Genomic DNA, 26,472 nt, shown 5'->3' on the forward strand with positions numbered 1-26,472 from the left:
CAAAAAGTAAGGAGAATCCAACTTAAAAAAGATGTATCTATTAAAAGTATATTCTACAGATGCTGTGAACAATCCCCTTGTTTATAACATGACTGCCGCTAAGTCTATTACTAGCAACCTATCAGAGAATAGATCAGATACCTTATTTCAATATATGGCAATCCTAGTATTTTTCAAAAACAAACATGACAGGTAACCAACGTCAGATGGAAAAAGTAAAGGAAAGTTAGGTCAAGCTAATTGTTAATTGGTAATGGGGGCTATATAGGAGTCACTTTGTCGGTCGGTCCGTCGGTCGGTCTGTCTGTCTGTCCCGAAATTTCATCCAATCTTCACCAAACTTGGTCAGAAGTTGTATCTAGATGATGTCTAGGTCAAGTTTGAATATGGGTCATGCCAGGTAAAAAACTAGGTCAAGGGGTCACTTAGTGTGTTATGAACTGAAAGTTTGTCCGGACCATAACTATGTCATTTATCGTTAGATTTTAACATAACTTGGTACATTTGTTCATCATCATGGGACGGTGTGTCGTGTGAAAAAAGTATGTCCATATCTCAAAGGGCAAGGTTACACTTGCAGTTCAAAGGTCAAATGCTTGTCTGGGCCATAACTTTGTCATTTATTGAGAGATTTTAAAATCATTTGGCAAATATGTTCACCATCATTGAACGGTGTGTTGCGCGAAAGAATTATGTCGATATCTCCAAGGTCAAGATCACACTTTGAGTTCAACGATCATAAATGAGCTTGTTCGGACCATAACAATGTCATTCATGGTAAGATTTTAAAATTATTTGGCACATTTGTTTACCATCATTGGACGGTGTGTTGCGCGAAAGAATTATGTCAATATCTCCAAGGTCAAGGTCAGACTTAAAAGTCAAAGGCCAAAAATAGCCATAAATGACCTTGTCCAGGCCATAACTATGTTGTTCATTGTGAGATTTTAAAATCATTTGGCACATTTGTTCACCATCATTGGACGGTGTGTCGCGTGAAAGAATTACATCGATATCTCCAAAGTCAAGGTCACACTTTGAGTTCAAAGGTCAAAAATGGCCATAAATGAGCTTGTCCGGGCCATAACTATGTTGTTCATTGTGAGATTTGAAAATCATTTGGTACATATGTTCACCATAATTGGATAGTGTGTCGCGCGAAAGAATTTCGTCGTTATCTCCAAGGTCAAGGTCACACTTTGAGTTCAAAGGTCAAAAATGGCCATAAATGAGCTTGTCCGGGCCATAACTATGCCGTTCATTGTGAGATTTTAAAATCATTTGGCACATTTGTTCACCATTATTGGACAGTGTGTTGCGCAAAGAATTACGTCGATATCTTCAAGGTCAAGGTCAAACTTTGAGTTCAAAGGTAAAAAATGGTCATAAATGAGCTTGTCCGGGCCATAACTATGTAGTTAATTGTGAAATTTTAAAATCATTTGGCTCTTATGTTTACCATCATTGGACGGTGTGACGTGCAAAAGAATTACGTCGATATCTCCCAGGTCAAGGTCACACTTTTAGTTCAAAGGTCAAAAATGGCAATAAATGATCTTGTCTAGGCCATAACTATGCCATTCATTGTGAGATTTAAAAATGACTCTGTACATTAATTTTGTTCACAGTCATTGGACGGCGTGTCATGTGAAAGAACTCAAGAGTTCAAAGGTAAAATGGCTATAAATGATAATGGCATAATAATTTTTAAAAAATGCCATAAATTAGATTCTCTTGTTTTGTGAAGACAGATTGAAAAATAGTCTGTGTCAATGCGGCATGAAGGGTAATACGTCACGTCTGTGACAAGGCTCTAGTTTGTCATGATATCTCTTTTAACCTCACGCCAATATGCAAGTAGTGTTGCCATGATCACAACATCTTGATGAATTATAATTAAAATTTTTGTTTTATAAACATTTACTTTGTTTAACAAACAACCTCTACAAAGTTATCATTTCTACTGCCTTTCGGCACCTCATGAACCTTAAAAACTTGTAACTTTATGTTTCCTCAGGCAAATATCTTCTTTGTACAATAAACAATTTCTTCACCACGTTAACAATCCTGCTACACTCACTAATGCCTCAAGAATGAAGTAAAGATCAGGTGATCTATGTCATTAGGTATTTTGCATATGTCATCAACTATATAAGTAACAGAAACTTTGAAAACTACAAACAGTTTTTGGAATTTTGGAAAAAGATTCATGATTGAATGAAGGAACTTTCATAAATCTTGTAGAACATGCGTAGAATTGATCTTCAGCATCTAAAAATATGTGAAATAGAAAAAAGGACGATATCTTTTGGAGAGATAAATGTACCTACCTTATAAGCAAAGGACCTGTGCGACAATTCCCGGGCTTTTTAGTCTGTTTAGTTAACACCGTAGTAACTTTTTCCATATATAAAAATGCTCACCCTTCCGACTTTAAGCGCCCAGTGGGATGATGGATAGAAAGAGAAAGTCACATGCTTGAGTACATTTCAACCCATGCGCATTGCACGCTTTTTTCGCATAAAAAGACAGTGGAGCAATACAGTACCATGATCATGGCCCTCTTGTTATCTTATGTGACCTTAGATCCAATAAAGCAATAAATAATTCTCTTAATAATCTACATTTTACCTATTGAACTTATGCAGGAGATACAACCAGCCACTGGGTTGTCCCCGTGGAGGTGTTGCCCATAAATGAATCTCAAGGTTTTACTTAGTATATTTTTGTTATCTTTTGGAAATACTTTGAAAAGTTTGTTCTAAAAATGTGCGGAGAAACAAAATATTTGTGTCTTAAATTATTTTTTTTCCTGCAATCAATCTTCTCATGATAGTTTAGTTCCTTTGGTTCTCTGGTGAGAGCCCTATGGCCTATGACCCACTGGAAGGGTTAGTATGTTAGATAACTTAAATAAGTTTACGCAAAGGTTAACCTTTTTTATTTTGTGTGTTGTGCCTGTTAATTTACTTTGGGACCTTCAATATCAATATTTTCATAGAATTGCAAAATACAAAACTTGTTGTTAACTGTTGTTTTTTTCTGAACAATAAACAGGGTAATTTAATTCACCCTGGTCATGTTTCTAGTTTTCATTCTGTGTTTGAAGGACATTTTGAAGTCATGGCAGAAGTGTGTGGCCGCCTGTACAGATGGCCTGAAAAAAGGACAAAGCGTTGTCGTTGACAACACCAACCCAGATGTTGAGTCTAGAAAAAGGTGAGATTACCTGTAGCCATAGCTTTATTATAAAAAAAGAGAAATAATAGTATGACATGTATGGTTTTAGTAGTTTTGTATTAATAAAACTTTAGTCTGTAGCGCACAAAAATGCATGTACACAATACCTTAATATCATATTAGAAATGTGGTGTTTTAATTTGTTATAAAATAACTTTTGAATAATTAAAAAATAAGCTATTATTTTACACTATTTTAAACAGACTTAATATCAAATGTTTTGTATAAGCAGCGTTGAGCATGAGGCAATTACTGTAAATATATTATTGTTGTGATGGGAACTGATAAGTATACAACATAATATTCTTTTTTAATTGTTTTAAACCACAAATTATTGACTGATTAATTATGGAACTAATGAGTATACAACATAATATTCTTTTTAATTGTTATAAACCACAAATTATTGACTGATTTATTATGGAACTAATTAGTATACAACATAATATTCTTTTTAATTGTTATAAACCACAAATTATTGACTGATTAATTATAGTGATTTTAATTTGTGAATAATTTTTTGCAGGTATATTGTTGCTGCCAAAACAAATGGCGTTCCATGTCGTTGTTTTGTGTTCACTACCACAATTCAACATGCCAGACACAATGAAAGGGTAATTAATTTGCATATATACAATACTATATACTATAAATATTTGTATTATATATATATATATATATATATATATATATATATATATATATATATATATATATATATATATATATATATATATATATATATATATTATATACCCCCTTGTAAGGACCTGGGAATATTGCTTCAAAGCCGTTATTCAGACAGATCAATTGGTCTCTAGACTATTTAGTTTCAGAGCGCTATCTGCTGGAGAAGCCTTTGACCTAGGATCATGCAAATGAGTTTAATGGTTATTTTGGATGATAGGAAATGCCCATCAATTTTATGAACAACTGGTCAAAGGTCAAGCTCATGAGGGCTTGTAACATGCAATGTTCAACTCTTTGTTTCTGCATGATATCTAGAGAACAATTTTACATTTCTATATGCAAATTAGTATAAGGATTATAATGGATGAATGGAAAAATCCTATCGATTTTGATGTCTAAGGACAATTGGCAATTGCTTGAAACACAATTTGTGGATCATTTCATTTCTTTATGATATACTATTATGCAAATTTGAATGGGAAAAGAACACACCTATTGTTTAAGGTCAATAGGTGGAAGGTCACTCGGACTTGTAACATGAATTTGTTTGTGAATGATATCTTGAGGACAATTTAACCTACGCAAATAAGAAAGATTGGCCTATTGATTTTGACATCTAAGGTCAGGGTCACAGGAGATTGTTAACTTGATTTTAGACTGTTTTGATGATGCTGGTATTTGGTAAGAGGATCATGTTACAGAAACAAAGTTACACATGAAATCTGAATCTTGTGACAAATCAAAGAGTACTTTAGGTTGATGAAACTTGGTACATTGATGGTAGGCTCTATGGAGAGTATGCATGCTATTTCAGTTTTCGTCTGAAAATAAGTGGTTCTTTGCCCTGGTAACAGAGTTAAAAGTGAAAACGCAAATCTATGTCTTGAGATATTTAAAAAAGTTCTAATCTTTCTGTAACATTATTCTGTGAGAGCACTGCTATTAGTTCTCTTGTCCTTTATTATATAATATTGGACATGATTTTTGTATGCATCCCCAGGAATTATATAAGATTTATGTAAATTACTTAAATTGCTATGTATTGGTCTTATTGCAGAATTCTAAAATTCTTGCTTATAATGTTTGTAATGTTAATTTATACTATTGTAAATTTGTTTAAATTTGACCTGGTAATGGTATAATAGTATACATGTTTTTAGCTCACCTGAGCACAACGTGCTCATGGTGAGCTTTTGGGATAGCCTTTTGTCCGTCGTGCGTGCGTGCGTTGTCAACATTTTACCTTGTGAACACTCTAGAGGCCACATTTCTTATCCGATCTTCATAAAACTTGGTCAGAACATTTGTCCCGATGATACCTCGACTGAAATCGAAACTGGGTCATGCTGGGTCAAACACTAGGTCACTAGGTAAAAAAATAGAAAAACCTTGTGAACACTGTAGAAGTCACATTTGATGCCCAATCTTCATGTAAATTTTGCCAAAATGTTTGTGTTGATGATATGTTTGTTGAGTTCAAAAATTGTTCCGGTCCGTTGAAAAACATGGCCACCAGGGGGCGAGGCAGTATTCCTTATATGGCTATATACAAACCTTGTGAACACTCTAGAAGTCACAATTTTTGCCCAATCATCATGAAACTTGGTCAAAACATTGGTTTTTTTATATCTCGGATGAGTTCGAAAATGGTCCAGATCGGTGAAAAAACATGGCCGCCAGGGGGCGGGGCAGTTTTCTCTATATGTATATAGTGAAAACATTTGAACACTCTAGAAGTCACATTTTTGGTCCAATCTCCATGAAATTTGGTCAGAACATTTGTTTCCTGGATACGACGGTTGTGTTTGAAAATGATTCAGATCGGTAAAAAAACATGGCTGCCAGGGGGGGGGGGGGGTCTTTTTCCTTATATTTATATAGTAAAAAAGCTTGTGAACACTCTAGTAGTCACATTTTTTGCCTAATCATCATGAAATTTGGTCAAAATTATGTGGATACCTCTGACGAGTTCGAAAATAGTTATGAACATTTTAAAAACATGGCCATAATAACAGAGGATTATTATGTTGATGATTGGTTGGGGATGAAGTGCAAGAAACGTATTTTTGCCATCTGAAAACCCTTTATTAAATAATCTCAAAATTTTAAGTAGTAATATTGATTTCACAGAAAATTACTTAGGGGAGAAACAACTGTATATAACAGTTTAGAGTCAGGCCTCAAATTCCTGTGCTGGCCACTTTTCACACATTTTGTTGCATGTAATTTAATGACCGCAGACCAATGAAATAACCATTAGCCACAGCAGGTACCTCATTATCTCTGACAGTTGCTTGATGCCTAACCCCTTGTGTACAGCCCTTTGCAGTGAACAGCATGGAACAGCAATTGCTATACAGTGGTATCAATATAGAGATAAACACATAAATACATCTGTCTGGCATTTATTATCGTATAAAAATCAGCATGCTGACTGCATAAAAAGAACAGATTACAACATTGAAACAAGCTCTTGAAATAGCAAAATTATGTACTTATATATATATATCCAAGAAAGGTTTATACAATATATATAAATTTAATTGTCGTGATATTTTATATTTCTTAGCTTTAAGTACAGTGATTCCTGATTGAACTTACTAAATATGGCTATTATTTAACTTATAACTATCACAAAGTCCCAGTGTATATTATGAATATCAAGAAGAAAAAGAAAAGATATGTACATAAAAATATCCTTTACAGCTTAGGCAACAACTCTTGTCAAAATTCAATTATATTGATCAATACAAAATAGATTGAAATATTCTCCAACTTTACTGTTGAACATTTATTGACAAAAAACTATCTTGTCTACATGTACACATATCATATCACAGATATACTTTGTTCAAGAATTAAAGAGATAGAGAAAATGTACTTAAAACCAACTATTTGTGATACATGATATTAAATGCAGCTTGTATTTGATAATAAATTTCACAATTAAAATGCATTTTAGTTTTGCATTGGTTGTAAATAAAGAGAAGAAGCGTAGAGGAATTGTTTACAAACAACACTTACAAATGTGAATAATTAACAAAAATTAACTCTTTAATGAAGTATGAAATTTCATTTTAAATCATAAATACAGATTGATATACAAAAGTCATGTAGGCCTACATGGATGATATGTGAAATACAGTATTATGACGTGAAAGTCAGAAATACCATTATTCTAATTAATTTTATATACAGACGTCATGTATGATATGTGAAATGCAGTATTACTTGAAAATCAGAGTATCATTGTTCTAAATAACTTTGAATGGAAAAACAGTGAAAACGTATTTTAATAATAGAGCACACTAAGTCTGTACTACCGCCTGTCTGCTCAGCACTCGTCCTCTTGAAGATTTAACACTAAATGATCGAACTATAAAGCGCAAGTTAAGTATGTACGCCCGTCTGTATGAAGTACTTTTATTATTTTGAACTCCACCTTCCCAGAATAGTTTAGTTCCTTTGGGTCTCAGGTGAGCGCCTTAGCGCCCATGGCCCTCTTGTTTTTTTAATAATTTTTAAGTTATCTGTTGAGAACACAGGTAACAATATGTGCCATTTAAGCAATTTCTTAAAGTATGCTTCAATTTTATATCTAAATTGCTTAATTTTTATGCAAAACAAGTCATTATGCTAAAGTCAGATTTATGTTTCACGATTTTTTTGTTTAGTTTCGAGAAATCACCGACAAAACCCATCAACCCATAAATGATATGATACTGAACAGTTACAAGTAAGTGAATTCTAAACAGTTCTATGTAGCATAGTAATATTTGTATTCCTCTTTCATGTGAATCTTGAGACTTTTTATTGGATTATGGTAACACCTTCTTTAGTTTCTAAAAGTTTGGAATTAAAAATGGCTAATTAAATGTCGGATATAGTCATTTGAAACCATGCCTTTTACGATGAAGAGTTTCACATGAACTGTACATTCCCCATTATTGGATATATACATGCTGGTTAGTAAGGTTTATAGATTCTAAATGGACTCTCTGATATAAAAAAAGACTGTAAAACATGCTCTTTCTTTCATTTTAGGGGCAAGTACCATGAACCGACATTGAGTGAAGGGTTAAAAGAAATTGTAAAAGTGAACTTTGTTCCCAAATTTAAGGACAAGAAAATGGAGATTTTATATAGGAATTTTCTTCTTGAAAAGTAATTACTTTATTGTGTAAATATATACAAAGGACAAACTTGATAAGTTTTGAAATGACTTTGCTTAAATTTAATATGGTTGATAGGATTTCGTTAACAGCCATTTGGATAGAAACAAACATTTCACTTAAGGTTGACCAGACTAACAACTGTCTGTAGTGAGAGGCGGAAAACTACAACGGGCGAGGCATGGTCAGGGGTGATAACCCCAAAAAAGGGTTAGGGTTAGGGGTCGGGTTAGGGTTGGGCTAACCCGACCCCTAACACTAACCTTAACCCTCTAACCCCTCCTTGCCTCGCCCGTTGTCGTTTTCCGCCTCCCGTCTGTAGAACTTTTTATATAAACCTTAATGTTTGAAGCTATTTTGAAAAGCAAGTTGCCCGATGTACTACCAATTGTTTTAATTAATTTTCCTAGTCCGAAATTTACTATGCATGAGCAAAATGGAAATTGTTGATTTCTATCCGTCAGTTATTTCTAATAATCGAGAAATATTTAATTAACAAAAAACACTTTCAAAAGTCAAATTCACGTCGGAGTAGGGAAATACTAAGTGGTTTCCATGGAAAAGTGAAAGACCAGATTTTCCAGACAATCTCGTTAATCACTTGGAAGACTGAGGAAAACAGTATCTTATGAAGAAGAATGATTTGCGGAAACGACACAAAAATCAACTGAATTTTAATTATTTTACGACTGAAACTGATATCGATTAAACAACACATTTGTTCAGTTGACTAGTTTAATGACATGATTACAATATATTTTGCCTCCCAATAACCATCACACAAATGAAATCGAATATACATGTATAAAGTATTCACTAACAGATCTATATAATATATTATGCAAGTAAGAGAGTGGGATATAATGGCCGCAGCGTTAACCAGAAACCGCCGTTGGTAACCACGAGCCTCGAAAGAGTGGATGATACACTCGTGGAAGTCGGCCGCAAGAAAACTATGCCTATCAGGGGTGGAAGAGCACACGTTGAATTACCGATGTGAAGTTACGACGCTATAGTAGCAACACTGCCTACCCAAATAAAAATGCTCTTGATCATCAAGCGACTGGGCCAGGAAAAACCATTAACCTGATTGGGCTAGACCTAGCTCTACCAGTCCCTTTACCTCTTAATATCCATGATCGCTACACTTGCAATTACACTTTACTTGATCGCTCCCCTTGCGATCACACTTTACTTGATAGCTACACTTGCGATCACACTTTACTTGATCGCTACACTTGCGATCACACTTTACTTGATCGCTACACTTACACCTGCGATCACAGTTTTACTTATCACACTTTTACTTGATCGCTGCACTTGCGATCATACCACTTTTTATACCAATGGTCACTTGACCATTACACACTTTTTTACTCGGTCATTTAGTACCAATGGTCACTTTACCATTACACACTTTACCAATGGTCACTTGACCATTACGCACTTTTTAACTCGGACATTTAATATCAATGGTCACTTGACCATTACACACTTTTTAACTCGGACATAACTCGGACATTTAGTACATCTCGGACATTTAATACCAATAATCGCTATACAAGTTTTTTCCCTGCGGCATTGCTACTATTTTTAAAGCTTAACCTTTAAATTAGGTTGATATACTACGCCTGAAACCCAGAGTCCATTCGAGCCAATGTGTTGATTCATAGTTGCTAAGGTTAGCTTGTAGAGATAAATGTTGTAGAATAAGTACGCATGCCCCTCCAATCTCCCGGCAAACAGAATTTTCCTCCACTGCGACAGGAAGGCAAATACATACAAACCAGACATGAATGACGAATAAAACAGTTTGTAATAGATAAAAATGATTCGTAATACATAACAATCAAGTAACACTCGTAGAAGAACATGACAGTACAACCATGATTTGTAGACATCACTTCTATTCTGTAACCTTAAGAGGTGTTTTCAAGGCCAGGGGAAAAACCAGAGATAAAACTTCATCGGAAAACCGATGTCAACTAACTCTGGAAAACTGTACCTGAAAACAACCAATTGTGTGCATAAACTAGGTTTTATGTATTGTTCCTAATATGCGAATAATATATGTCCGATTGAAACTAGTATGGCATAAAGTAAACAACAAACCCAGTATTGAGATTGAAAAAGGGGGCATTTAAACAAATGGCATAAAAGTGAGGGCGTTTAAAACTGGATGCCCTAACAATGAATGTAATATATACAAAAAAAGTGTATAAAATATCAACAGTTCGTTGGTCAGATGTAGCACTCGAGATATTTCAAGCGCCGCACCACGCTGTCCGATAGAATGCGCCCCAATTGTAAACAAAGAATGGCTGAACCCATCTCGGTCGTCTGTGAGGATGCTGCTGACACTGGCACGGATATGCGCTTAACCATTAAGGACTTGGAATTACCCGAAAAGGACGAGGATGATAAACTTCGCATGTAGCCCACAGAGTCCATTGGAGCAAATGTGCTGAGTCGTTGTCGCATAGGTTAGCTGCCAAATTCCCGTGCACAAGATGAACACGCAAAAGCGCCCCAGTTTTACACGAACTTATGTTGAATCCATATGGATTGCTTGTGAGGATGTTGCCGGCACCGGCACGGATATGCGCTGAGCCTTGAATTACTTGGAGGTACCCGAAAGACTAAGATGATAATCTACGCATGTAGACCACCGAGTCCATTCGAGAAAATGTGCTGAGTCATTGTCACGTAGGTAGCGGTAAAAATCATGTGCACTATAAGAGCACGCCACAGTCCGTTGGTCAGTTGTAGCCACCCAAGACACCCCAAGCGCTGCGACACGCTGTCGGTCGGAATGCGCCCCAGTTGAACAGGACCCAATGTTGGACCCATTTTGATCGGTCGTGAGGAAGTTGCCTGGCCCCGGCACAGGTACGCGCCTGGAAGTCGGCCACGGGACTCTAGGAGCCCGTCAGGAGCCGGTGTACATTGACTGGAAATAAAGAACTTTTCGGCAGAATCATACAACAAAAACATTTTAAACCGTATTTCTGTAAGATATGGTAACACATTGAATTTGTGTATTTTTAATTGTGGACGTCCGACCAGTCTCGATATTAATCAGGGTGCGGTGGGTGGGGTTTTTGACGATCATAACACCAGCACAGGCAGTTAACAAAAGGCGGAATGACGTCATATCACGTGGTACGGAAATTGCGCAATTCTATAGTACTAACAATCTCGACCAAGGCAATCCGTAAATAACGAAACAGACAAAGTAGTCCTTAATCGTATCTATAGAAACCAGTTAACAACAATCGTTTCCGCGAAAATAAATGTTATTTATTTATATTCAGAAATTAATAAGTCATATTATAATATCAATTATTGTCATAAATAATGTCACACTTTTGTTAATGTGAAAGAAATACTCACATACTGTGTAATATCTTATTCGTAATATAAGCACTGGTTTATGCTACATTTTGCATCAATTCCAAAATGGATAATTAACAAAAAGTTTCATATTTGCAAATTTTCGTTTTAGTTATGATATATTTTGTCTTTCGCATGGGTTGCACATGCATGCCAAATATCAAGTTGCTATCTCAATATTGCAAAAGTTATGAACAAGGTTAAAGTTTATGGGCACAAACAATGAATGACTTACAGAAAGACAGTCCAAAAACAATATACACCCGATCATTAGATCGGGGGGTATATAAAGAGCAAATGGTCGAAGAAATTAATTCGTGACATATGTTTTATGGCAAGATGATGTTCACTGTTGCAATATAAAATATAATCATGCTTAACATTTAACAGCCTTTTGTGATTCTTTCTTTGATATACATTGTATTTCACAGGACGCAATAACCACTTGCCTTTGCTTTAACTTGTTCATGGTCAATTGGACTTGTAGCTTTGATAATCTGTTGGCATTCCTGCGAAGGACTGAAACAGAAGAACCATTCCTGGCATAGAACTCCACAGAATTTTGGTACATAAATGCCATAGACTATAAAAATGGGACTCTTGTGTTATTACTGAAGTACTCATTACCATAGCGGAAACCCCAACTAAATTACAAACAAAACTACTTCTACTTTTATTTTCCGTACTATAACTTTTGATACAAATATATATTTTGCTACTAATAACAAATTATAAATACTTATTCTGCTGAAGCAGATACACATAATAACGTTTTTTTAACGGAAATTGCATTATATTTTCATAATATTTTCTCAAGTCATTTGGCAAGACAACGCCTTTTCGCGAATATAAGGTCATGGTATTTTGAATCAAATAAAACATAACTTTCATCTGAAACATGTTTAAGATACGGATATTCAAAATGGTTAAGTAAGATTGCAAAAGATCGTTTGCGATACACATTTATTGAGTGAGGCTTAAAAAACCTTATCCTAGTGCTTTTGAAAGTCGGGCTAATAAACGTCATTGGAACACCTGAGTTGTCTTTTGTGCCATTTATTGCAATCGTGCCAGTATCAGGTATCACTCGCACAAACTATTGATGACACCATGGTTATTAATTCTGAGATATTGTCCTTTAGAAAAGTGTTTGGCTACAGAAATAAACGACAAGTCTGCTGTTAATTTAATAATTTTACAATCTGGTTCTCGCCCGTTACCTAAACAATTTAAGCGACAATCGTTAAGTTTGACTCATGTTTAGCTCCACTTGCCAGAGGCCAGCGGGGCATATGTCATGGTCCTGTGTCCGTCGTGCGTGCGTTAATTTTTTCTTTAAACATCTTCTTCTCCTAAACTACAAGTCCAATTCTGATAAAACTTTTCACAAATGTTCCTGGGGTGAACCTCTTTCAAATTTGTTCAAATTATGTCCCTGGGGTCAAATTTGACCCCGCCCCGGGGGTCAATAAATTGAACATATGCTTATATAAAGCCTATTTTGTGCAAACTTTAAAAATCTTTTTGTCCATAACCATTGGGCCTACCGCTACCACATTTGGTATGTAGTGACTTTTAATAGTTCTCTACTTTGTTTGTTCAAATTATGCCCCTGGGGTCAAATTTGACCCTGCCCCGGGGGTCACAAAAATGAACATATGCTTATATAAAGCCTATTTTGTGCAAACTTTAAAAATCTTTTTGTCCATAACCGTAGGGCCTAGGACTACCAAATTCGGTATGTAGTGACATCTAATAGTTCTCTACTTAGTTTGTTCAAATTATGCCCCTGTGGTCAAATTTGACCCTGCCCCGGGGGTCACAAAAATGAACATACGCTTAAATAAGGCCTATTATTTTGTGCAAACTTTAAAAATCTACTTGTCCATAACCATATGGCATAGGGCTACCAAATTTGGTAAGTAGTGACATCTAATAATCCTCTACCAAGTTTGTTCAAATTAAGTCCCTGGGGTCAATTTTTACCGTTCCCCAGGGGTCGCAAAATTGAATATATGCTTATATTGGGCCTATTATGTGCAAACTTTAAAAACCTATCTCTACCATATTTGGTATGTATTAAAATCTTTGTTAATATACAATTATCGTGTTTTTTGGTTAGTTTTGGCATAATTTACAAATATTTAAGGCATAACTGATTTCACACCACGAACTCAACAATCCCATAATTCTTAATATGAACAAAGTTCTCTACCAAGTTCTTTCAAATTATGCCCCTGGGGTCAAATTTTAACCTGCCCCGGGGGTCACACAAATGAACATATGCTTAAATAAGGCCTATTTTGTGCAAACTTTAAAATCTTCTTGTTCATTATTATACAGCCAAAGGTTACTAAATTTGGTATGTAGTGACATCTAATAGCCCTCTACCAAATTTGTTCAAATCATTCCCCTGGACTCAAATTTGACCCTGCCCCGGGGGTTTCAAAACTGAACACATGCTTATATATAGCCTCTTTTGTGCAAACTTTAAAAATCTTCCTGCCCATAACCATTGGGCCTAGGGCTACCAAATTTGGTATGTAGTGACATCTTATAGTTCTCTACCAAGTTTGTTCTCAAATTTTACCCTGCCCCGGGGGTCACAAAAATGAACATACTCTTAAATAAGGCCTATTTTGTGCAAACTTTAAAAACCTGTCCATAATCGTATGGCATAGGGCTACCAAATATGGTATGTAGTGACATCTAATAGTCCTTTACCAAGTTTGTTCAAATTAAGCCCCTGGGATCAAATTTACCGTTCCCCCAGGGGTCACACAATTGAACATATGCTTATATTGGGCCTATTTTGTGCAAACTTTAAAAATCTTATTGTCCATAATCATTGGGCCTATTTCTACCAAATTTGGCATGTATTAAAATCTTAAAGTTCTCTACCAAGTTTGTTCAAATTATGCCCCTGGGGTCAAATTTCACAAAAAGGAACATATGCTTAAATAAGGCCTATTTTGTGCAAACTTTAAAAATCTTCTTGTTCATAATTATAGAGCCTAGGGCTACTAAATTTGGTATGTAGTGACATCTAATAGCCCTCTACCAAATGTGTTCAAGTTATTCCCCTTGGCTTAATTTTTTTTTACCCTGCCCCGGGGGTCACAAAACTTAACATATGCTTATATAAAGCCTCTTTTGTGCAAACTTTAAAAATCTTCCTGTCCATAACCATCGGGCCTAGGGCTACCAAATTTGGTATGTAGTGACATCTTATAGTTCTCTACCAAGTTTGTTCAATTATGCCCCTGGGCCAAATTTATCCCTTGAAGGCTACCATTAAAAAGTTGTTCAAGAAAATTTGATTCGTCAAAAATCATGTCCACAGGTAGTCGTTGAACTTTGCATGTTTATGCGTTTTTGGTATTTATTGGCGTCGCACTGGAGTGCGGCGACTAGTATGTACCGTAATTACTCTAAGTTTTCGGACACCCCTTTTTTATGCAAAAATAATTATTTTTCGTGACTCAGTATAAACAGTATATATTACAGCGCTATTTTACCAAATTTCGGCCCTGTTATCGATATCTACTGACACTTCGATCATGGGGTTTTACAACAAGATTAACATCATTAAACATGGGAGGTGCATGCCTGAGGGCAACGGACCATTACATTTGCGTTATTGGATAAATAACCTTGTAAACCGGTATTAAACAATGGTCTCGCACGATAGCATAAGGGTTATGACAATTACCGAGGGTAATGCGAATTAATAGGTCAATGTTCTACCGCAATGGTACCACCCCTTCCCAGTAAAATAACTGTGACAATTACCAAACGCTTCAAAGTGTGATGCACCATATTGCAAGTTACGAACAATGGAAGGTGTTAGACAACAACTATCGGAAATGAACAAACAAAGAATTCATAGTTTGCTTTTTTTATTGCGTTAATTACAGGTTCATACTAGCGAGTATCGGTACATCAGATGCTCCTTTTTGAACTCGTTGGTCAAAGTACAACCTTGTAGTAAATTTCTGTCAAATAAATTAAGCATTAAAAAAAAAAAATGCAGTGCAAATATATATAAATAAAATGCAGTGCAAATATATATAACTGTAACTTATACTTTACGGCATGGTATTTTACAAGTTTTTTGACACTTGTATTTTGTGAATATTTTTCGTATCTAAGTTTTCGGACACGAACAAAAATAATTATTTTTAAGTGTTCGAAAACAAAGAGTAATTACGGTAATGCATTTTTTTTTCGCTTATGGGTGGAGAAGTTATTTTACGGATCAATGTATATATTTTTGTTTTAAGAATATCTTGCATAGGGGTGATTTTTTGTGTAAATAAGGGTAAGTAAGTACTGCAGTTGTGCCTATTACATGTATTACAACATTTATTGCCAATAATGAAAAGCTAATTGTTTGAAATAATAACTGATTCACAACTGATCACAGGGGAAAGATCACAGGGACTGGGCAAATACGCGAAACTTTCTGGTATTGTATAAAAACAAAACGTAATAAAAAAAATATTTATTTTGTGGTTTTTCTAACAATAGCGCACACTTTTGCTGTTCGAGATTTGGTTAACGCGTATTTTCTTCATTTTTACAAGACGACAGCGATTACATGGTTTATTGCTTTATTGATAACCGTTACACTACAAGCACTATGTGGCTGGGAATGAGATTTTGACCCATTTGGCGTTGACGTCGTTTCCATAATGACTTTAACTTGTGATGACCGTTTCGCGTACTTTGTCAACACACTTCTTGAGATAAAACAATAGTTTAATTTTGAAGAATAACCTAAACCATGGTAATTAAGTTTAGGGAACAATACTTTTCCGTATTTTCTCATGGTTTTTATATGGTTTAAATTAACTTCAGCTTATACATTGAATCAATACAGTAGAGCACAGTTCGACATTGTTCATTTTCTGATAAACTTCCTGCTTTTTTAAAGGTGAGTTTTTCTTACTTTTTGAGGTTTTTTTCCCAACAAATTGCAAATTTGTTGGTAAACTGAATCTCTTCCATCAATCATGTTGTGTGTATGAGCCGTTGTGGCCTTGTGGGTGTCACAATGAAGATTTTAGACGATATTGCTATGTCAAGTTTGTGTGTTTTACCCGAAAGTTGTCAAAATCTAAAACACTTCTCAATTTAACATTTGTTGTTGAACTTTTCTATAATGAAAGTAATGACATTTCGTTTAAAAGTTGTGTCCATATATTACCCTTTCAGTATTATTCTATCACTTTATGTACTTTAAGATAAAGTGAACTGTATAGGGTTGTATAATCAACATTCAAAATTCCTTTGCAAAACTTTGTGCAATCACACAATAGCATGTAAGCAATAACAATTTTATTCGAAGTGACTACACAATCAATGTGACAGCAATGCATTATGTTATTTATTCTATTTGATGATAATTATTAGAATAATAGAATAACTGCAACTTTTCATTAATTTATTTCAGCCAAAAATACAGATTGAGCGAATAGACAAAGTGTGAACACCAAAATATGATCTCATTATAATCAGGTATGATATGACCAGGTAAATAATTTAAAATTAACACCAAACTGAGCACCTTTGTACAGTTTTCAACCCATAACCTATAAGCGCCGGCACATCTTCTATTCAGGAGGAGTGCTGGATTGGAAGTAAAAAAAGACTTACAAACTTCATTTTTTACCTTATATGTGTTAAGATTTTAAACAGTTTGTCCTGTGTAATAAAAAAAGATGACTTATGCAACGGATGTTTTGTTAAAAAACAGAGAATTATGTATTAAAAGAAATATGTATTATGTTACAGGATGGACAACGGTTTATGCTTTTGATAAAGCAGTCATGCCAAGGAAGAGATTAGTATGTAACCAGCAAAGTTCATCCTTGTCTTCAACACTATGGTGACAACAATTAATACATGTATGATAAAGTAATTAATAAGCATTATACTTTTATTATTTGTTTTTTTTTTAATTTAGAACATTGACTATTTTCTGTTCACTGTGCATGTCTGGCAGACATGGCTAAAGACCGTCACAATTTACAGGCCAGACTGGCCTATGAGGAGAAATATTTTACAAGCCAGTTGTTATTTTCCAATTTTAAGTGTTTTATCCTGGAGGGACATTGCATAGTAAATTCAAAAAGGGAACGTTAACATGTGGTTGATTTATGAAAGGGCAAAAATAGTGTGAACAGAAATAAATGTGTTTTTCAGTTTGGGAAAAATATTTACACATATAAGCATACACAATTGAATTTTAATGATGTATTAAAGACAGATTTCAGACAAATATTGCGTGTTATATTGAATATTATTTCAATAAATTGTGGATAAGTATGTTGTCTCCATAGTGTGATGTATAAGTGATGTGTTCGTAGAAGGTTGCTTATAAGTAATCAGTTATTTATATATTTTTTTATCATTACAGATCTTCGAAAATGCATTTTGCCAATCCTGGTGCAACCTGAGCTTACCAAGTTTACATCTTACTGTCAGTTTGGACATTGTGTAGATGATAATATGGACAATATATTGTGTTGTGATTTACTGTTTTTTTTACAGATAAAGTGTTTTATTCCAGACTTAACGTGTCATTTTTCATCAAGGAATAACACATATACAATTTTATTGATATGCATGAATTTGTAGTACATAATATCAACAATGTGTATCTTTATGGTTTTTTTTTAACAGTCTGTCATCCATAAGTAAACATATTAAGCATGTTAAGTATGTTTAGGGAATATAATGTATGCATTTTTGTTGTTTCTGCAAACTAAGTCAGATATATGAAAATCTGTTTTATGATTAATGATGATAAACTCACTCATAGTGATCTCACTATAAAATTTTCTGTCCAGTATAATAAATAAATTGTATTGTATGCCTGGTATGTGTTCTAAAAATAAAATCACAATTACTGTTGTAGTTCATATTGACATTGTTGTAGTTCATATTGACATCAAGATATGTGATGTAAATATATGTAGTCATATTATGTATACATGTATATTATTTTTACCGGTAAACAAAAATAAGAAGTTTAACGTTCAATCTATGATGATGTGTGCCATTAAATATGTCTTGCTGATTGCAATAATTTTATTTAAGTTCAAAATCGTGTTTTTGAACCTCTACATATGAAATGAGTGAATTTTGTTTTCTATCTACACTTATGCTAAGTTTAATAATATTTTAACTATTAATATATTGTTGATAACACATAGTATGTATATGCAATTGAAAATGTACTGTTTCCATAGCAACTGTAAAGTAACTAAATAAAATTTGTCTAATTAATTTTATCAATTGTTGAATAAACTAGAATTGCTAATTTAAAAAATGTCTGGCAGTATAGATGCACAACACAAATTGTATCATGAGCCGTTATTTATTTTAGTTTCAAATTTGTAGCTATACAAACTGTTCAATTTCTGAATACACATCTATTTCAAGAAAATGTGCAAACATTTTTTTTTTTAAATTATAAACATATTTATTATATTCCATATTTGTCTAGAGCATTTTTTTTTATTTTGCTGTTATGATTTTGTCTTAAATTCTTTAAAATGGTAATAATATGAAAATAGAACTTTTTTGTTTCCATGGCAACCACGAGTTTTTAAGATTTATCATACTACAATTAATTCTGTAATTTGTAATCAATTATGTTCATCGACATATGCGAATAATGGAGTTATTATTAGCACGAACTGATCAACATAACATGTAATGATACTTATTGAATTAAGACGTCATTTCATTAAAAATGGCGCTATTTGGCTTTTATGACATCACAAATAAAAAATGACATAACTTGGTCATTTTTAGCTTTACTGGACAAAGGCCAGAAGAGTTTATGGGATGTCGTGGTTTTTGTCCGTCTGTGCGTTAGACTTTTTCTTGTTTACGCGATAAAGTCCACAGTTTTCATCTGATTCTTTTCAAACTCGAACCCTATTGATTTTCAGGTCACTAGGTCAAAGGTCAAGGTCACAGTGACTCGAAATTATAAAATGGTTTCGGGATGATAACTAAAGAATGCTGATGCCTAGATTCATGAAACTTCAAAGGTATATTGATCGTGACTGGCAGATGGCCCCGATTGATTTTCAGATTACTAGGTCAAAGGTCAAGGTCACAGTGACTCGAAACAGTAAAATGGTTTCCGGATGATTACTCAAGAATGCTTACGCCTAGGATCATGAAACTTCATAGGTACATTAATGATGACTGACAGATGACCCCTCTTGATTTTAGGTCACTGGGTAAAAGGTCAAGGTCACGGTGACTCTTTACAGTAAAATGGTTTCCGGATGATAACTCAAGAATGCTTACGCCTAGGATCATGAAACTTCATAGATACATTGATCATGACTGGCAGATGACCCCTATTGATTTTTAGGTCACTAGGTCACAGGTCAAGGTCACAGTGACTCGAAACAGTAAAATGGTTTCCGGATGATAACTCAAGAATGCTTACGCCTAGGACCATGAAACTTCATCGGAACATTGATCATGACTGGCAGATGACCCCTATTGATTTTCAGGTCACTAGGTCAAAGGTCAAGGCTACAGTGACTCGAAATAGTAAAATGGTTTCTGGATGATAACTCAAGAATGCTTACACCTAGGATAATGAAACTTCATAGGTACATTGATCATGACTGGCAGATGACCCCTATTAATTTTCAGGTCAACGGTCAAGGTCACAGTGACTCAAAACAGTAAAATGGTTTCCTGATAATAATTCAAGAACACTTAGGTAAGGTTCATGAAACTTTATAGGTACATTGATCATGACTGGCAGATGACCCCTATTGATTTTCAGGTCACTAGGTCAAAGGTCAAGGTCACAGTGACCAAAACGTATTCACACAATGGCTGCCACTACAACTGACAGCCCATATTGGGGGCATGCAAGTTTTACAAAAGCCCTTGTTTAAAAAGAGCAATATCGAAGCAATAAGTCCAGAATGACTTCCCCTTGAATATGATTTTTGTTTTTAATCTCGCTTGTTTACGCAATTTATTCCACAGTTTTCATCCGATTATTTCCAAATTTGCACAGTATCTTTATATCAATGAGGAATTGAACCCTATTGAATATGAGCAGTATCGGAGAAATAAGTACGCAACAATCTCCCCTTGAATTTGAGAAAATACTCCTTGTTTGCGCGTTTAAGTACACAGTTTCCAACTTATTATTTCCAAACTTGCACAGTGTTCATAGCAGTAGAGCGATTCAGGCCCTCATGGGCCTCTTGTTAGGAATTGGATGCTCAAATTTAAGATTTTGATTTGTCAGATGTAGCACTTTCATAATATATTCCTAACTAAAAGTCATTATTTTACCAGATGGGTCAAAATCTCGTTACCAGCCACATATCTTAGTAAGAATGTGATTTTTCAAGCGGTTCCGTAGTGTAGTGGTTACACGCTCGCTTCATGTGAGAGGTCCAAGGTTCGAGCCCCTCTAAAATCAAATTATTTTATTTGTGTCCTATGTTAACTTTTTGTTTTGATGTAGACATTTTAGTTTAAATAAATATGCTGTTTTATTGTAACCATTTTTTGTTTTATTATGCCCATGAAATATATGTGTGAGAGGGTGGGGGGTCGTAATCACATTAAAACTTTTACAGTACATTTTTATTAAAATAAATGGATGCCGCGTGGTGACAACGTTAATTAAAATTTCTTATATCACTTGAATACCTTATAAAAAATACACGCTTTTTTATATTCACAAATAAATGCAAACAACACATCTATTATTCATGTATTTTTGTTGTTGTTTATGGTTGTCTATCATAGGCCTATAGTACTATCCCTACCACATATAGAGCGCGAAGCGCGACACGTATTATTGATTGTAACAATGAGTTGTGATAAAGGAAGCAGCCTCTTATCAAGGAGGAGCTGTGTCCCAGCAACCCGTTTCCCTAGAGTCAAGCAATCCTCGGAGTTTTTTTTTAAGAACCACATATAGAGCGCGAAGCGCGACACGTATTTCTATCTAGGTGGTATGGACCCTTTGGTTTGGACTTTTATTAGGTGACACTGCCAATGCGCATTTTGTGAGATGAAGCAGATTTTTTAAAACCTACACAGTTCTGTTCCATTAATGAAAATTGCACACGGAAGCCAGTAAAAAAATGAGTCCAATGTTAATAAAATGAACTATGGACTATTTGGGGGTTACAACACAACATCATAGATAATGGTTATTTGGGGGTTATAACACAACGTCATAGATAATGGTTATTTGGGGGTTATAACACAAAATCATAGATAATGGTTATACCACAATCTTTTTCTATTTTGTTAAAAATAATGGCCAATATATTAATATTTACAGTAGAAAAAAAATAGTTCCATGTAACTTGAGTGCCTATTACACAGAAATTCCCGACGCCCTTTGATATTTTGCATCAATTCTTATCTTGTTCATTATGGGATGAATAAACTATTTTCATCTCAAACTAAAACCACGTTAACAATCCTGCTACACTCACTAATGCCTCAAGAATGAAGTAAAGTTCAGGTGATCTACGTCATTAGGTATTTTGCATATGTCATGAACTATATAAGTAACAGAAACTTTGAAACCTACAAACACTTTTTGGAATTTTGGAAAAAGATTCATGATTGAATGAAGGAACTTTCATTAATCTTGTAGAACATGCGTAGATTTGATCTTCAGCATCTAAAAATATGTGAAATAGAAAGAACGACAATATCTTTTGGAGAGATAAATGTACCTACGTTATAAGCAAAGGAGCCGTGCGACGATTCCCAGGCTTTTTAGTCTGTTTAGTTAACACCGTAGTAACGTTTTCCATATATAAAAATGCTCACCCTTCCAACTTTAAGCGCCCATTGGGAAGAGGGATAGAAAGAGAAAATCACATGCTCGAGTACATTTCAACACATGCGCATTGCACGCTTTTTTCGCATAAAAACAGTGGAGCGATACAGGGCATCATGGCCCTCTTGTTTATATTTAACACGCAGGGCATAAACCAACAAATAGTTGTATTAGAGCAGTTACGTTTGTGAAAATCCTCAAACGTTCACAATCTTTGAACATTAACTGCATCGTCAACACTCGTTTTTGGACAGCTGAAATAAAAAAAATAAGCACGATTGCAGCAAGAATAAGACTGGCACATTACAGTTATTGTGTTGCTTTTACACCAAAGATGCACACCTTCAAAAGTGCGAATCATATTTATGGTTTTCATACCTACATGAATACATAATGACTGACTGTGTTGGTTAGACAGACCTATCCGTTGTATATTTCCAGATATCTTACTATTTCAAAATATTCGTATAAATTACTGAAGACAAGAACAAGTTTTGAATCCACATACGCTTACAAGTACATATAATTTTATTTTTTATTATGTATATATACACACAATGAAACATAACATCGACGGAATATTTATTAAGCATGAAATTCATAAATGACCAGACTTGTGTGGGTTTTTACTTACATGTTTTGAATAAATGGCTGGTAACTAATTGTGTTTCGATTCAGATGTAACCTCCATTGAATATTTTGAAAAAGATCTGAATATTGCATCGATGACGAGTAGGTCAAGCGAGTTGTGTATCGTGTTATTTCTTAAAAAATACTGCAAGATATGTACATTTTCAGAAAGTAAATTCATTTTTGCGTTGAATACGACCGAGTTCTTGAAAATCGCTTCAAAAGTAATGGCTATTCAAAGCGATGTACCCTGTTTTCGGGTCATTTGGAGTTAAATACCTTGTTATATTTTATATATTTGAATGAAAATTTTATTTCTGAACAATTGATTTTTCGTTATAATTTGAAGAGTTTTCATTTGTAGCATTTATATTTTAATGCATCATTATAGTTGCTGGGGCCCTTCGCTGAATCGCCCGGAAATAACAAAGTACGTCTATGGTTATTTTGATGGATTGTTCCGCAACATAAGTATTCAATTTCAAAATATTTATGATAAATACCGGTAGTAGTTTCATATTTTAAGTGACACATATAGTACATACATATACTAGTTATTAAATATAATATCAAATAAAACAGTACAACCAGCAGTGTAAATCGCTTACGAGTCACTAATCAGACATGGATGAGTGTAGCCGTCTTATGCCTGTTAGAGAGTACATAGTAAAAAAATCACCTATTTGATATTGGAGATAGCATGTATGAGTGTCATGTACAATTTTGTGTACCGGCCTGTACAAAATGTTTCGCCTGGAATTGAGACGGAATTCCAAAGACAGTTCCGCTTGGAAAACTGTTGATTCCGCCTGGAGTATAGTGGTTAAAGAAATAATGTTTTTCAGGCGGAGACGGGGTGGAAATGGAGCGGAAACGGGGCGGAATTTGGGGCATAATATGCCAATGAGGAGGCAAAGATTTCCGGGCGGAAATTAGACTACAATGTAAATTTAAGGGCGGAATGAATTTCCGGGCGGAATTATTTTTCGGGCGAAACAAATTTCCAGGCGGAATATGACTGGAGAATATTTGAATCATTCCGAGAGGGGGCGGGGGGTATTGTAAACTACTCCGGTACATACCTTCTTAAGCTGCTGTTTGACGGACATTAAGTGGTCACAAAAGCTAAAAGCACTTAAAAAATCACAAAAACAACATGTAGCTTTCAATCTGTTTCCAGATGTTGACTGATACTATCATTCAAATACAAGACAATTTTTCTATTTTTTTATGTTTGTTCCACTGTTTTCTGGCATAGGAACATACCCCTGTGAAAAAGGTTCATGAACTTCATGACTTTACTCATGAATCAATTCATGAACAATATATTCATGACAATCCAAATTTATGTTTCATGAACTTTTAGATTTCATGAACTTATTTATAAACACATTCATGAACTCTGAAACAAAAAGGTATATGAACTTTATGAATTTGTTCATGAATAAATTCATGAACGTATATAGGAATTTTATATTCAGATATTGTTATATGAAAGTTATGCTAATTTTCTAATTCATATAATTACAAGAAACCGTCGGAGACGGGTGATGCTCCCCAAAGGTGTTTTTGTCACAATATTGCACTTTATATTCAGATAAAAGGAAACGTCTAGTAGTTGGGGGGACAAGAATTGCACTATAAGTACAGTTTATAGAAAATTTCAAAGAGCCATAACTCTGTGAAAAATCATCCGACCAGAACCGGCTGATAATATGCACATCTCCTCTAGGTAGTGAAGCTTTCCATAAAGTTTAATTGAATTCCGGTCATTAATTGCTGAGAAATAGCTCGGACAAAAATTGTTCACGGACGGACGGACACACACACGGACAGACGAAGCGGCGACTATATGCTCCCCCCTCCCAAAAAAAAAATAAAATTGGGGGAGCATAATAACAACCTGTACATGAAACTAGACAAACATTGGATACCAAAAAGACAAAAAACTTTGGTGAGTTACACTAAATTACTTAAATGAGCCCGGGGCATAACAATATTTACCATAAATTTTGACCAGTGAATTTGTGGCCCTGTAAGTCCTCTTGGTATAAATGCGCTTAAAGAGCCGCTTTGCTGTCTTGGGTTATTTTCCTGCCAAACTCTGCAGTATCTTCCATCAACTGGAACTACAGTTAAAGCAATGATGGAAATGTATAAAGAACATAATTCAAGTATTGTTTTAAATATAAATGTAAAATGGTCTTTATAAAAGAACTTCAAATTGTTTTGCGCGACAGTCGCGGCGACGCACGATATTGTTCACGACAGTCGCGGCGACGCACGATATTTTGCGCGATACACGAAGCGACGCGCGAGAACTTACCACGAAACAGTCGCAGTGACACGCGATGTTTGTACGTACTGTTCAAATATCTCTGTAATAATATCGCCTTTATGAAAGCGACCGTATCGCCTATAAAAAGGCGACGGTCGCGTTCATAAAGGGCGACGGTCGCGTTCGTAAAGTGCAACGGTAGTGTTAAAAGCGCGAGATATCGCATATAAAAGGGCAACAGGCGATATTATTACAGCGATATTTGAATAGTACAAATTTCTCGTGACGCTGCGAAGGTCGCGCAAAATATCGATTATCGCTCCGTACGTCGTGTTGTGTCGCGGTCTGAAATTAGACCGCGATACACGAGATTCGGATAATATGGGCGATATTTGAATTATAAAATATCCTTAAATGAGTTGTCGCTGTTCACAATGTGCTCTGGTTTAAAGGTAAACTTCGACAAAACTAAAGTCGTTTGGATAGGAAAACATACATTTAGTTCTGATAGTATCAAAACTAGATGGAAGTTACAATTTAACCAACAGACTTTTGATATGCTTGGTTTAACTTTTCATGTAGACCTTGACAAGATGATCGATATTAACTATACAGATACATTTTCGAGAGTTAAAACACTGCTTAAAAACTGGTCCAGAAGAATATTAACTCCTATTGGAAGGAAACAAGTGATTAAAACAATTGCTTTGCCAGTTCTTACCCATTTGTTTGTTTCACTTCCTAATCCACCACACAACATGTTGGTGGACCTTAATGACCTTTTTTTAAACTTTGTGTGGAATGGGAGTTCGAAAATTAACAAAAAATGTACTTATTTAAGAATATTCTGATGGGGGCCTTAATTTGATCGACATCTTTTCCTTTATAACTTCTCTGAAGAGCTCTTGGATACGAAGGATCCCCACAGGAAATGGTAAATGGATATATATTGTAAAAATGACATTAGATACCCAAAAACTTTATAACGGTGGTGTTCACTATCAGGAAAACCTCATACATAATAGTAATAATGCTTTCTGGAAAGACAATTTAAAATCCTTTGTCAATTTCCGCAAAGCTGAATCATGTGACATAAAGTTCATACTTCAAACCCCAATATTTTATAATCCAGATATAACGATCGGTAATAATAGTGTTTTCCTAAAAACATGGTTCGAACATGGTGTACATAGTATAGGTGATTT

General features: G+C 34.8%; 1 protein-coding gene and 1 long non-coding RNA gene across 5 annotated transcripts in view; one reads left to right on the forward strand and one right to left on the reverse strand.

The window, feature by feature from the left end:
* Window positions 1–8,827, forward strand: part of LOC127882380 (bifunctional polynucleotide phosphatase/kinase-like) — a 45,398-nt gene extending 36,571 nt beyond the window's left edge. For all 4 annotated transcript variants that reach the window (XM_052430999.1, XM_052430990.1, XM_052431010.1 and 1 more), the window contains exons 14-17: window positions 3,110–3,219; window positions 3,767–3,854; window positions 7,605–7,666; window positions 7,975–8,827. In XM_052430999.1, coding sequence (XP_052286959.1) covers window positions 3,110–3,219; window positions 3,767–3,854; window positions 7,605–7,666; window positions 7,975–8,098 — 384 coding nt within the window. In that variant the 3' untranslated portion in view covers window positions 8,099–8,827. The remainder of the gene's footprint in view (window positions 1–3,109; window positions 3,220–3,766; window positions 3,855–7,604; window positions 7,667–7,974) is intronic.
* On the reverse strand, window positions 8,418–25,120 carry LOC127831291 (uncharacterized). Its single transcript, XR_008026394.1, has 2 exons — window positions 24,994–25,120; window positions 8,418–12,014 (listed from the first exon to the last, which is right to left on the reverse strand). It is a non-coding gene; the product is annotated as an uncharacterized LOC127831291 (long non-coding RNA).
* Window positions 25,121–26,472: the final 1,352 nt, after the last annotated feature.

This window comes from Dreissena polymorpha, chromosome 1 (genome assembly GCF_020536995.1).
Source record: "Dreissena polymorpha isolate Duluth1 chromosome 1, UMN_Dpol_1.0, whole genome shotgun sequence".
NCBI lineage: Eukaryota > Metazoa > Mollusca > Bivalvia > Myida > Dreissenidae > Dreissena > Dreissena polymorpha.